At 40.8% G+C, this 14,628-nt stretch overlaps 1 protein-coding gene across 3 annotated transcripts in view; it reads right to left on the bottom strand.

Annotated features, from left to right (window-relative positions):
• Window positions 1-14,628, bottom strand: part of LOC144692526 (xenotropic and polytropic retrovirus receptor 1 homolog) — a 337,603-nt gene that overhangs the window by 307,341 nt on the left and 15,634 nt on the right. For all 3 annotated transcript variants that reach the window (XM_078561491.1, XM_078561492.1, XM_078561493.1), the window contains exon 2: window positions 2,862-2,913. In XM_078561491.1, the coding sequence (XP_078417617.1) occupies window positions 2,862-2,913 (52 nt within the window). The remainder of the gene's footprint in view (window positions 1-2,861; window positions 2,914-14,628) is intronic.

The raw sequence follows: 14,628 nt of genomic DNA on the forward strand, positions 1-14,628 counted from the left end.
GCCCTGGTATCAAGCAATTGTTTCGTCTGACAGCTTTGAAGGTTTAATTAACCTTCATAAAGGAATTTCCAGTCTATGGCGGAGCCCAGCACGTTCTGTCTGGCAAACAACATTGCTATTGTAAAGAGGATCAACAGGAACAAAACAGAAAGGAATAATTAAACTCACTATATAACCCCAAAGGGCTACAGCAGAGCAGCTGCATCAAAACAGCTATATGGAGCCATGTTTCCAACCCTGGAATATACAGATATCTTACAAGTGACCAGAGAGAAACAATGTCAGGATATTTCCCATATTTCACAGACACGCTAAGCCATAATGGTAACAAGTAAAAATATTATATTTCACCTTTCTCCTAACTATACTCAGTTCTGCCAAAGGGTCATGAAGACTCGAAACGTTAACTGATTTCTTCTCCACCGATGCTGCCAGACCTGCTGAGTTTTTCCAGGTAATTCTGTTTTTGTTATGGTAACAAGTAATGTCACTTTAAATGAACTGGGGATTTTGACAGTGATGAAGGGGCACGGAAATATTTTATTCAGGTATGAGTACAAGGTGAGGTAGTGCTGCACAACACTGCCAGAGATGAGCTAGTGAACTTCACAAACTCCTGACCCATACTAGAATCATGTGGCACCATATTCAGTTGGTTATTCATGGGTTGGTGGTTTTATGGTTTTGCATAAATTGTGTGGTCCCCATATTTATGCAATTTAAAAAGCAATCTGGCAATTTATTTTGCTGCCATTCTTTCAATGCGGTGTTCTCATCTGAATTGCCTAGAGGATTCAACATTCCTAGAAATAAACTTGTGAAATTTAGGCTTCTATGCCACTTGGCAATATCTATTGTTTTCAGTTTATGATACATTTCCTACAACAACCCTCATCTCCATGTGATCTCCCCATCTGAGACAGTCCAGATAAGGTCACTAATGTTCAACACTACCGATTTATGACTTTCATGGAAAAATGGACAACTGAGAAAGCGCAGACAAGCAATTGAACAAGGGAAAGTAGGTGGTCATTGAAACTGTGGGAACCAGAGGTTTGAAGCTTAGTTCAAGGTCAAACAAGACAGAGTTTGAATGGAATCTCCAAAATACATAGATGTAGAACAGAAGATGAAGAACAAGGGCAGCTGTTCCATGACTTTGGTCCTTATGAAAACAGTAACATTGGAACTGGAATTCAAAACCCTCTAAGAGGTGAGAATACAATCACTGAGCCACAAATTATATCTTGGAAAGAACGCCACAGTTAAACCTGATGTGTGAAACTGCACTGCTGATATTCCACATTTGTTGCACATGGTGCAAGAAGACCATTTTCAGTGAGGCTGGAATTGGACAACCTGTTAATGGCACTCCACCAAATTAATGGAAAACAGTCGCACTATTCAATTCACAATAGTAACTACTTTACAATAAGGTGCTCATCACCTTTGCACTGCATAGAAAGAATACAAAACAAAGATGCTTTTCTTAAAATAAAAGAAGTTTGTAAAATGTAATTAATAGTGACAACTCCACTAAAAATTATTAGAACTTGCTTGGACTGCTCACATGGAACATTATTTCATGTGGGAAGGCGACCAAAGCAAGCACATTCCTACAAAAGCACAAAATGCACTTCCAGTACAACTTCATTGCTTAATTGTGGTAGCGTATTTCAAAGTAGTCCATTAAACCTGAACCGGTCTAACTGTTCTGTATTGTTGCTAGAATTTCAGTAAAGTGTAATGATGTGTGTGGGGTATTTTCATTCTTTGCTCACCTAAACTATGAAAAACTCATGTATAGTGCATTTATAGATATCATCCTTCCATAACTTGCATTTGGAGAGAACATTATACCCCAATATTAGCTAAGTACTGTTAGTAGAAATAATTTGAGATGACGAATTAAAAGCAACACGTTCTATTAAACAGCAATGTGTAGAGTGAAATTTTGTTTATCTTACTAAGACAATTTGACATCCACAGTGTGAAATAAAGATCAGAAACAACCTAACCTAAACCCACTTTACCCAGCTCTAAAGCTTAAATCAACTCAGACACAAGGAGAAAACAGGCCTGTGGAAATGATGCTCGACTCCCATTCGCCTCAAAGAGCCATCCTCTGCACTTGACTCCTCTTACTGCCGCAGCCAGAATGTGCAGAGTATTAAAAAAAATAATAAATTGCTGCACGATCACTCACTAAAATTTATTTTCCTGCTGTTCCCAAGGAAGTGCCATTACTCTGCATTTCCATTGATCATTCATCAGCCACTTCTCAATCTCTCCAGATAATTCTGCATATGGTTTGCCCCTTCTCTTTTACTTGCACCCCACCCTCCCCAACCCCCCAACGAAACCACAATTTGGTGTCATCTTCAAGCTTAAGATAGCCTGGTTGGTGTCTCCATACATATACATTGTAAACAGCACTCGCTTGATTGTTGGCCCCTCCGACACCCCACTAGTGACACCATGCTCCATGACAATCAACGTGTCGACTCTGTGCTTTAGCCAACTTTTAATCTACTTCAGACATTTTCATTCTATTCAGTTCCATTTTACCATTTGGACTAATTGTGTTGCATGGTATGAATGTGGGATTACTAGTCAGAATTATTTTTCCACTGAAAAGTAAACAACTTCCAATTATTAAAGATAAACACAGTTTAGCTCCTAGGTTCCCCTCCCAATGCAATATATTCTCTCCACTTTATCTGCAGTTTTATTTTATTATGGTATGAAACTGGTAGGCACATGAATGACTCCATAAGTTGGGTTGCAAATGTTAAATTCTGCAGTCAATAGCTGAGAGAATCAGCCTTGCTCATCAGAGGAATTACATGAAAATCCATTACCTTCTAAAGATGGTGCTTGGTCTTGGGCTGCATACAGCATCTCTTTGAAAGCCTGCAATACAAAACATTTCAGAATTAAACACCAGTTATCATTCAAAACAGAAATTATTAAAAGTCCAACATCAATAAATAAATTACTATACACGGTGTTCCCCATCACAGATTCCCTGGTAAATAACTATCTGCTTCAGTTACCTCCTTCTTCCATTACAGATATTATAAGGCAGCTTAACCACCAACATTCTATGCACAGTCTATTACTGTATCTCACAGATCAGAAGTTCCCAGGTTTAACTGCAAGTCTGTGCTGAGTTATCTGATCTCAACTAACTGCTACAATTGGTGCCAATGAGGATCAAAAATCAACCACTCCTGACTGCTATCCTGTGGCCCCTGCTGGAAAATGCAAATATGTCATCAAGTGAGGACAGATAAGGCTTGCCTGTAATGCTTACTGTGGTCAAATGGCCTGCTGACACTCATCACCTGAGCTTCCATGTGGATTGACGTGCTGAAAATGCTGCCGGTACTAGTGGAACCACATGCATCAAGAGTCTTCCCCTCCAAAATTTACAGGGAGAAGGGTAAAAATATGGATTCACATAACAATCTGATAGCTGAATTTATACCAACAAGATCACTGCCTGGAGTAGGGACAGAGAGAGGGAGAGAGAGCAAGCGAGTAAATGAGGTTGTGTGTAAGTAAAGCCAAGCTAAGGCGAGTCGTGGCAAAAACTCATCTGGAGTGAAAAAGTATTTCCTGGTATAAGATGAGAAGTTGTGTTACTTCAGTTCCAATGAATAAGCAATATGCTCTCAACAAACATCACAGTATTTATCTTGAAAATTATAAATATGAAAATGCAGTAATATTTTCTCAAATGTCAGGCAATTGTGCTGCTAGAACTTAATTGAAGAAAAGGCATGTCAAAAACCACTTGGTGCCAGTAGTTTTTCACTACAATGTCAAGCACGTGCTTTAGAAGACTTTCTTCATGAGGTCAAACAGCCAAATTTACACATGTGCATATGTTCGCAGCCACACTACAATCGAGGATGGAGCCAGATAATAGAAGAGGCATGTGGTAAATAATAATTTACCTACTGCCCACATGTATACATTGTAATACATTTGGGTTTATTTTTAAGTGCTCGCCTCTTAGTGAATCCAATCTACAATATAGATAAGACAGTTTGATTAACAGGAGGTAGTTCCAAGTATTAACAAGTTATCTGCTTTGGCATAACTTTGCATTCATCCACATTTTGCACCAACAGCAAAACAAAAGGCTGCTGAAATGCCTTTCAAAATCAATCTCACTTTTGCAATACACATCTCAAATTCAAAAGTCCCTTTCTCCTACATCTGAATTAAAGCACCTCATGTTAACAGGAAAGTTTTTTTCTTATTCATTTTACGGGATGTGGGCTATTGGAGTTACAATGTTTTATGGCTATAAAATTCTTCCACTGCCCTGCTTAAAATTAAGTGGTTATTAGAATTTCCTACTGCAGTATGCACTCTACAGAAAATCACTAAACAGTATTTAAAGAGAGCTAGACACTAAGCTGTTGATCAATTTATAACCATGAATCCCTGAAGAATTTGTTAACATGGCAGTTCCTGGTTGGAAAAGTCAACTGCAAAATTATTATTTGCAGTTCTTTTTGTTCTAAATTTGCTGCAAGTACAAGTATCCTGCAATGTGCAAACTGCACTCTACTCGCCCTGAATTTTTTCCACTGAAATAGAAGTGTGATTCATTTTATGTAACAACATGAAACAACAGTTAGTGGCACCAGAACATAAACTGTGAAATGAGAAAAGACTGTTCAATCTATCAATCCAACTCTGTCTGTATTAAGTCTGTTATCTTGGCGTGACAAAATGAGAATTTCAGTCTTTGATTTGGCTTTTAAAACGATAGCTAAGTGGCTGCATTAAGTTCCAAAACGGAAGGCAGGAAGCAATCTATCTGTGATAAACAAGCAAGGATGTTCAGTAGAAGGTTAGTTAAGACAATGAGTCTTTGCATTTTGCAATTTTGGATTGTACCAAAATAAACTTTTAATATGGGCTTGAGAACCAAGCAATGTGTATTTAACAGCTCAGTGACAAACATCCTCATGGACTGCCCTTTGATAATTTGTTACTGGCAATGCTTCATTTAAAATGGAGTGAATAAGTTAGCGGTAAAAAAAAGTGCTGAGACTATCAACACTCACCGGTCCAGGTTGCCTGTTCGGGATCGGAACCCCAATTGCCAACCCTGATCAGCCAAAGAAAACGCGCACTTAACTTCCTCCGATTTTTCTGAGTAATCTTCTGGTGGAGGATTCTTTGCATCTGACCTAATGCAGAAAAATTCATAGGGAGCAGTACAGAGAATCTGCGCAGAAACCATGCGGGTGCCAGTGGGAACAGCAGGGCAGTGGGTGTATAAGCGGGTAGTTGAAGCAGCTCAGGGGGTAGTCAGATCAAACCGGGGGGGAGGGGGGGGGGGGGGGGGGGTAAACTTGGAAGCCGGGGAGATGGGGGTGGTCAGGCTCGGAGGTTGGGGGTGGGCGCAGTCAGGCTGGGTATTCTGGAATTCGGGAGAGTCAGGCGGCGTCAGTGAGAGTGATTGGGAGTTTGGTTGCATAGTTGCCCAGGTGTCAGATGAGGAACTTTCTGTCTATCATTTCCTGGGTAACTATATCCAGTTAAGTAAGTCAGAACCGCCTGAAGTGTTCAACTCGAACCCAGAGTTGGAGGCTTTTTCAGAGTGTCCCTTGGAGCAGGGGAATGTTCAAATTCCCACGAAATCCTTGCGTTGGGACTTCCAAGAAGTCCCATAGCCCATCTTCCAGGATACATCCGGTCTCCGACTATATGGAGAAAATCCTTCCACAAAACCATCTGGGCCACGGTTATTAAGGAGAAAACTGGTCCCCTTCCAAAGACTGCGCAATTGAATGAGAAACTTGTTATCAAGGATGCACGGCTCCTCCAGAAGCTTTGCTATAACTGTATCTCGGCAAGAGGCTCAACATTCAAATATATGGAAGGGCATTAGGATGGGGTATTTACATGATAGGTACCCACTTAACATGCCAGAAAAAGTTGGGGCCTATCCATTACAAGGTAAGCAATTTTTAACTGTATGTTAAGTCTTAATTACTGCCAAAAAGCCTCTCTGGCATTGAAAATTAACATTTGCAAGTGTGGAATCTCATCACTTCAGGTTTTAATTATTGTTGAAGATTTTAAAAAATAAAGAATTTTAAATAAAATGTTACCTTTGTCTTTGTCTCTAATCTTACAGGTTTAAAGTAATTTGCAAAAGAAGCAAAAGTAGTATGAGAAAAAACTCTCACACAGCGAGAGGTTAAGGTCTGGAATGCACTGCCTGAGAGCGTGGTGGAGGCAGGTTCAATCGAAGCATTCAAAAGGGAATCAGACTGTTATCTGAAAAGGAAGAATGTGTAGGGTTATGGGGAGAAGGCAGGAGAATGGAACTAAGTGAATTGCTCATTCGGAAAGCCGATGCAAACACAATGGGCCGAATGGTCTCCTTCTGCGCTGTAACAATTCTGTAATCTCTCTTGCAATTCTATCTTTCACTCTTGTTATTTCACTATCAGTACATGATTTTGCTTTGAACTGGCTGTTCTAACTTAGACTTCCTGGTTCAAACTGACAGGCTCAAAGATTTTTCAATCCGATTGCTTGCCGCATTCACGCAGATCCTGGATCCTTGAAGAGGGTGCTGTTTTACACAGAATTGCCTACAATATACAACACAAAAAAGGCCATTCAGCCCAACCAGTCGATGTCTATGTTTATACTCCATTCGAGCCTTTTCTCATTCTTCCTCATTTAACTACATTAGCATATTATCCCTAAGATAAAAGCAAAATACTCCAGATGCTGGAAATCTGAAATAAAAACAGAAAATGCTGGGAAAATTCAGCAGGTCTGGCAGCATCTGTGGAGAGAAAAACAGAGTTAATGTTTTGAGTCTATATGACTTCTTCAGCTCTGAACAAGAGTCATATGGACTCAAAACATTAACTCTGTTTCTCTCTCCACAGATTCTGTCAGACCTGCTGAGTTTTTCCAACATTTTCTGTTTTTATTACACTCTATTCCCTTCTCCTTCAAATGTTTATCCAGGTTTCCCTTAAATGCATCAACTACTCCCTGTGGTAATGAGTTTTACTCTCTGGGTAAAGAAGTTTCTATTGAATTCCCTATTGGATTCCTTGGTGACAATTTTATATCGTTGACCTCTAGCTTTTCTCTTCTCCACAAATAGGAACAGTCTCTGTATTTACTCTATCAAAACATTTGACAATTTTAAAAGCCTCTATCGGGTAACCCCTCAGCATTCTATCTTCAAGAGAAATAAGACCCAGGCTTTATATCTTACCCAATAGGTATAACCTAGGGTATCATCCTTATAAATCTTTAAATCTATAGTGCCTCTATATCCTCTTTAACATGTGGTGACCAGAACTGTACACATCATACTTTCCCCTGCCATCCATGTACTTAGTTTAGGCTCTTTCCTTACCTCCCTCATGTCGTTTATTCATCCATGGTAAGTCATTAGTGTTTAGTTTGTTCTTGCTTTTTAGTGGAGTATATTTTTCCCTGCACACTGCTGAACACCTTTTTAAATGTTTCTCACTGCTCTTCTACATCATTGTTTGGCAACATTGTTGTCTATTTTATTTTTCTATGTTTCTAATTACGGCAAGTTTCAATGCAAAAGCCTTTAGAAAGTATGTGTATAAAGATAATGAATGGCTCGCACGCTGTTCATTCATTGCTGACCATAAAACTGGGCCATTAAAACCATAAAACATGGGAACTCTTCAGTAGTGTTTAGTTCTGGTATAAGCACAACAAATTCAATGGGTATATGGAGCTCACAGTTTCCTCCAATAAAACTGCAAAGGAGAAAACCCAACTGCCTCATCCCGAGAGCCATTAGTTTACCACTAAGAAAGCTTTCCGAAAAGAAGGTGCAATTAACCTTTTAGGAGCTGGTTCAATGCGTTCAACTGTTATACTGAACCGGATCTTTCTGTTTTTTATGTCTATAAGTACATGTAGACAATAGTTTTGAATGTACAGATAGGTCCAGCAGTTTGGTTCTAAATTGACTGGAAAATTAGTTTTCTAACATTTTAAAAATAAGCAACATTAACCTACACATGGTTAATCTACAGTCAGAGCTTCTGGTTAAATCGGGCTGTTCTGCTTATGAAAACATTCAGGAGAATACCGCCTCTTTAGTGGGTTCTCCAAATTTTAGCAATCTAACAAAATCTGAATAATCACAATTAAAATCTCCAAGGCAAAACCTCGGAAATTTTCTCCAGCACCCAATAGGTAATGCAACAAAAACTCTGAAATGATCACGTTACCGTTAACAGTATTCAACCCAAGCAGCTACATTCTGTGAATCTGATTTCACTGCCCCCTCACACCAGTTAATTTAACACAGAGCTTTATGTGCCTCTCAAAGTTAAAGAATTCAGTCACAAAGCAGAAAAAAATTGAATATTATAGGAAAAAAGGCAAAAAAAAATTGCATGTTTTCTGCAGAGTGTATTTGGGTGGGAAAGTGGAAAACAAATAATTCAAAACTAGCTCTGGGATCACTTCAAATGAGGACAAATTATTCCAATTTGAACAATCCCAGGCTGTGCAGGTTTTTCATTTAGTTGCTGCAATTCTTGATGCAATTCTTCAAATCCTCTTTGAAGCACAATTTATACCAAGTCATGAGAGGAGGGAAAAGATATGAGTTAAATATTAACATATTTATTTGAGCAGTGCAATGTGATTTACTATGGACTGGCAGCACCTCAGAGTTCAAGGTATTACTGTAACTCAGCTGAAGTAATTTCTAGTAACCATCTTCCAAATAACCTGGCTCAGGAATTAGTCATGCTTTTTCTGGGCACGAGTGTTGTTGCGAAACACAGCAGATAGTCAGATGTATATTTTAAAAGATAAGTGGTCCCTGCTTACTCATTTAATGGCTATGTAAGCATATTGGCAGTATATTTTAAAAACCTCTTGTGAAATTTGCATTTTCCTACTTCCCCATTCATTTATTTTCCCTATTAAAGGCTTTCCTCTCTACTCAAATGCATACTCCTTTCCAACTTTCACTTATAGAAGTGTCTTAATGTAACAGAATGTTCATAAACACTTTACAGGAGGCAAAAATACCCAGACATTTAGCAATGGTGATTAAGATAGATTAGAGGGGGCAGTAAAATTTTGATTAAAGAGATAGGTTTTGAGGTTTTTGAATGAGAGGAGAAAGACAGCAAGGCAAAGGTGGTAGGGAACATTCCAAAACTTGGAGATAAAGGTGGCTTAAGGTTTTTTAGTATCAATGGTGGAATATGCAGGCAAGTGAGATGCAAAGGAAACCGGAATTGGGAGGGAGTGTAGGACATAAGTTGCTAATAAGGAGGGATGAGGCTACAAAGACACTTGTAGATGAAAACAAAAACTTGGAAAACAAGGTGTTGCAGGGACCAACAGCAAATGAAGATTGCAAGGCATGAGAGAGAAGCAAAACTTATTTCAGAATAGAATTCAACTAGTGGAATTTTGGACAAATTGCAAGTTGTCAAGTGCAAAACTTGGGCAAAAGCTGTGGGGAATGATCTAGAGTAAATGGAAGCAAGGCTGGGACTGAGACAGGTGACATCGAGAAAATCTCAAAGACACTCCAAGCTTGCCGTTAGGAGATAGACAAGATTTGCCCAGGTGACCACCTTCTCAATTTTTCCTCTCCATGGGATCCCCCCCAGTGCAGGTTACCTCCACTCAACACCTCCCTTTCTTCCTCCTACCGAAGGACAAGCAAAGAGCAAGATATCGCAGGCACAAGTTAAATCTTCACCTTTCCAGACAAATATACCAATTTACTGCTCCAAAAGTCCACTTTGAATATGAATGCTATTTTAAAGGTATTTTACAACACTGTGCATGTGTTTTTAAAAATTAAGGTGCTGAGAATTTTTCATCATTTGTCTCTTTCTACTCTCCTAACGGCAATGACTTTTACGGAGATACAGATCTGTGGGTCAGGCAGACTGCAGGTGCAGTACTCAATGGACAATTCTTTGTGGATCACTGGATAGGTGTCAGGAGCAGGAAATCTCAGCTATTCCTAGCTCAGGAATGTCGATTGTAGCATCTCACCCAAGATCAGTTAATTCACTGTGGAAAAGCATTCAAAGCTGCAACCCTCTGGTCTAATGGCTCAGTGCTACAGGGGACAATGGATCAACATTCACATCGCATCCCTGGTTGGTACCCAGTTGCCCCTGGGGAAGCAAACGATCCTACCAGTGGACTGAATTCCATCAGAAAATTAAAGGGCTCCGAAAGAGCTCCCTTGCAGAATCCCAGTTCCCCCCAGAACCGACAGTCTTAACATTGAGTAGCCCTCTGACGTAATGGCAATAGGGCATGCTCTCCGAATCTTAGAACTTAATGTCGAGGGTCTATCAGCTGTCAAGTGAAACCTCGTTGGGTGCCTTGCCACCCAACACTCCATCAACATCATTTGTCTACAAGAGGCCCATAATGGAACTGAAGAAGCAGGTCACTATTAATCAAAAGCTTTGACCAACTGTGCTACTCCCCTCATGCTAAACACAGCCACGCCACCCATGTCTGATCTGGCATTGCTAATGTAGCCGTCTTGTCATCAACCAAGTTCTGTGACACAATTCGGGTCAGCTGTTTTCATATTGCAAATGTGTTCGAGCCTCCAAGTGCCAGCTGGGAACAAGTCCTGCCAACATTGCCTCACCCAGCCACCTACGTAGGAGACTTCAACAACCACCACACTGACTGGGATTACTCAGTACCAAACAGTGATAGTGGACAGCTCCTACAGTGGGTCTCCAAAAATGACCTTACCTTGATACATGCCCCCAGGCAACAGAGAACATTTCATTCAGCTGGATGGGGCCGGAAATGCTCATCTGACTTGTGCTGGGTCAGTTCCCTTGATGGCAATCCTCAACATGGATGATTTCCCACATAGTCAACACAGGCTATCACTCATCCATATTGGCCTTTGTCTTCCAGTCATCAACAGTGCAAGGAAGATGTGATGGAAGTTCCGTAAAGCTGACTGGCAAAAATACAGTGAGACCTCGGGCTGGATAATTGGAAATATGCCTATCCGTAACATACCTGTGGAAGATATACAAGCGCTTTTGTGGTGCCATTCACAAGGCTGCTTGCATAGCCATCCCTCATGGCTACTGAGCCATCCATATCCGATGCCTTGAAACTGAGAGAGCAGCATTCCTAAAGGAATATGAATCATCTGGCGAACCTGACATAGCAGACCACCTCATTGAGTCTCTCAATGCTGCTCACTGTGCCAGATGGGAGGAAATAACAGCAGGGCTCAACTTCACTCACTCCCGTTGGAAGTGCTGGAGCCCAAGATGCCGCTTTGAAGCAGCCCAAAAATCACCTGTATTGAATCGCTCATCAGTCACCCCAAACCAAATTGCCCATCGTCTGCTCAATGTAGTGAGGGCACCAGTGGATAAGAAAACAAAACTCACCATCTGTAATGAACTAAAATAAATCACACCAGCAACATGCAGAACAAGGCAGTCCGGGTGGGAGGAAATGGCATACTGGTACTGTCACTGGATTAGTATTCCAGAGACCCAGGATAATGCTCTGGGGGCCCTGGTGGGGTCCCACCATGGCAGATGGTGAAATTTGAATTCAATAAATATCTGGAATTAAAAGTGTGATGATGACCATGAAACCATTAATTGCCAACTGCTGTAAAAACCCATCTGGTTCACTACCATCCTTTAGGGAAGGAAATCTGCTGTCCTTACCAGGTCTGTCCTACATGTGACTCCAGAACCAAAGCAATTAGGGATGGGCAATAAATGCTGGTCTAGCCAGCACAGAACTGGAGACAACATTAAGGGACCCAAAATGTGGCAAAGCAGTGGGACATAACAACATTACACTAGAATTCCTGAAACAACTCAGCCCCTGTGCTCGTGCCTGATTGACTCAGTTCTACATAAGGATCATCAGCTCAAACTCGCTCTCGAAGGTGTGGCGTATGGCAAAAATCACTGCCATACCAAAACATGGAAAAGATCCCACACTGGCAGCCAGCTGTTTTCTGTGTGCTTGAAGATCTTTGGGCATCTAATGCTGCAACTCATAGCTCCGGAAGTAGAGACTATCCTTAATGTCGCCCAAGCTGGTTTCCATAAGGGGTGCAGCACAAGTGATCAAGTTCTGGCACTCACCACCTACATCAAAAATGCTTCCAAAAGACCTTGAAGACAAGCGCGGTGCTGCTGGACCTCTCAGTTGCCTATGATACAGTATGGCACACTGGTCTGTTCCTAAAGCTGGATCAGGTCAGTTGTTGAAACATCTCTTTGCAACAGACGATTTAAAGTCCATCTTAGACAAGGGAGAAGTGCATGGAGAAGACTGGCCAATGGACTACCGCAGGGCTCAATGCTAGCCCCAATGCTGTTCAATATATATACACAAATGACCTGCCAACAACCACATCCCGTAAGTACATCTATGCTGACAACATCTGTTGTGCCACCCAAGCTCCGTCATTCTGCACCCTGGACCAGATCCTTAACGAAGACATTACGAAGTTGACGAATTACTGCAGCAAATGGTGACTGAATTCCTCTAAGACTATATCCACTGTATTCTACCTCCATAATGCCAGTGCCAAAAAAGAATTGCGTTTACATGAGTGGTCAGAGACTGAAGCATGACCTAACCCAATATACTTGGGACTGACTCCAGATAGAACTCTGTCCTTTCGGGAACATCTGAAGAAAACAGCAGCAAAGGTCAAAACCAGAAACAACTTAATAACCAAACTTGCTGGATCTACATGGGCGCAGTTGCCACAACACTCCAGACCTCAGCACTTGCCCTTTCATTCTCCACAGCAGAGTACTGTGTACATGTCTGGTACAGGTCATCACACATGCATATTGTTGACACTCAATTGAATGCAACAATGCACATCATAACTGGAACTCTCCACTCAACAGCCCTCCCCTGGCCTCCTGTCCTCATAAACATCACTCCGCCACACATCTGCCGACTGACGAAAGCCCACAAGCTGGTTGGAAACATCCGTGATGCACCTCACTTGCCACTCCACAATGATACATTCAATCCTGCTGCCTGCCTTCCATCTCGGTGCCCCATATGGAGTAATCGCCTTGAGCAGACATTCTTTGGGCCAAGGAATGAGAAACACGGGAAGTCATTAATAAGTTTCTTGTGACAAACCCCACCTGTCGAATGGCAGGCTTTGATCTACCACAGCAGGAGTGGTCCTTGCTAGAAAGGTTCAGGACAAGTCAGGGTCCATGCGCAGCCAATCTCCACTGCTGGGGCCTCAGTACAAACCTCTTATGCATTTGTGGAGAAACACAGACAATGCTGCATGTCACCTAGGAGTGTCCCCCCTACTGACTAAGTGGCGAACTTATCACCTTAAATTCAGCTAATGAGGAGACGATCGCTTGGCTGCAGAGATTCGCATTCGCTAAATAATAAGCACTGCACCAGCAGGGAAGATTGCCTCTATGTGCTAGGTGTAACTAATTTAGAAATGCATTCTTTGCAAACACGTTTAGGATTTTGCTAACCTATTACACAGAAAATCTACCATTCAGGTGATGCTTCACCTAATAAACCACTGGGAAGTCTCAAACTTTGGTCATCGTAAATTAACTTTTCCAGGTCCTCAACAGTAATCCAGCACCAAAGTAAAAGGTCAGATTAGAATACATACTTTATTCAAATATTGTAAAGGTTTCTGATGATCCTAGATATTTATTTGATTTCATATCATGGCATCAGAACACAAAATGTCACTTTCACAGACTCTTACAATGCAATAAGCTACTGATACTTTAAAGGTTTTTTTAAAAAAAAGTTCCCAAGGAAAGTCAGCAGTGCAGATTTAGCAGTTGGATTAAACAAGCAATTTACAATCAGTCACTGGTGAAAATAAAAATCATGTAAATCATGTAAATAGAAGCAATTTTGTATTAAGCAGACAAGTTCAAACACCATCACAATCACTGTTTATGTTATATACACTAAACCTAGCATGTCGATATTTACTACCACTAGTTCACATCTAGCTGCTTTAAGCCAGTATTATGATCCAATCCCAAAAGTGTAGATTTATAAACCTCTGTCTGTTGCTGGAGGCTTATGATGACATAGGCACTGGAACTAAGAAAAAGATTTAAGTATAACAAATGGGGATTTTTACTGATGTTTTGGAGAACGTACTTCATAACCGACATTTTTTCTGTGAATACAGTTGTACGATCTCCTATGGCATTGATGGATACCTGCTGCTGATCCAGAGGATGCATGTAGTAATATTCATTGTCTATTTGTCTCCATGGATAGTTTATATTCAACTGTGGGTTTTAATTCATGTTAAAAATGTATACTAACCTGGCATGCAAACACCCATTTCCATGTGTGGATGGGCAAAAGTACATAACAGAATAGAACAGAAGGGGTGGAGATCAGTGTTTCAGGAGAGTTCACATAAAACTAAGATTGCATAAACAAAATTGACTATCAAATAATGTGTGCTACAAAGCACCGTGGATCAGCAATGTAATATTGGATAAGAACATAAAATAGGTAGAAGGAATAGGCCATTTGGCCCCTCAAGCCTGCTCC

The sequence above is a fragment of the Cetorhinus maximus genome, chromosome 17 (assembly GCF_964194155.1).
Source record: "Cetorhinus maximus chromosome 17, sCetMax3.hap1.1, whole genome shotgun sequence".
Lineage (NCBI taxonomy): Eukaryota > Metazoa > Chordata > Chondrichthyes > Lamniformes > Cetorhinidae > Cetorhinus > Cetorhinus maximus.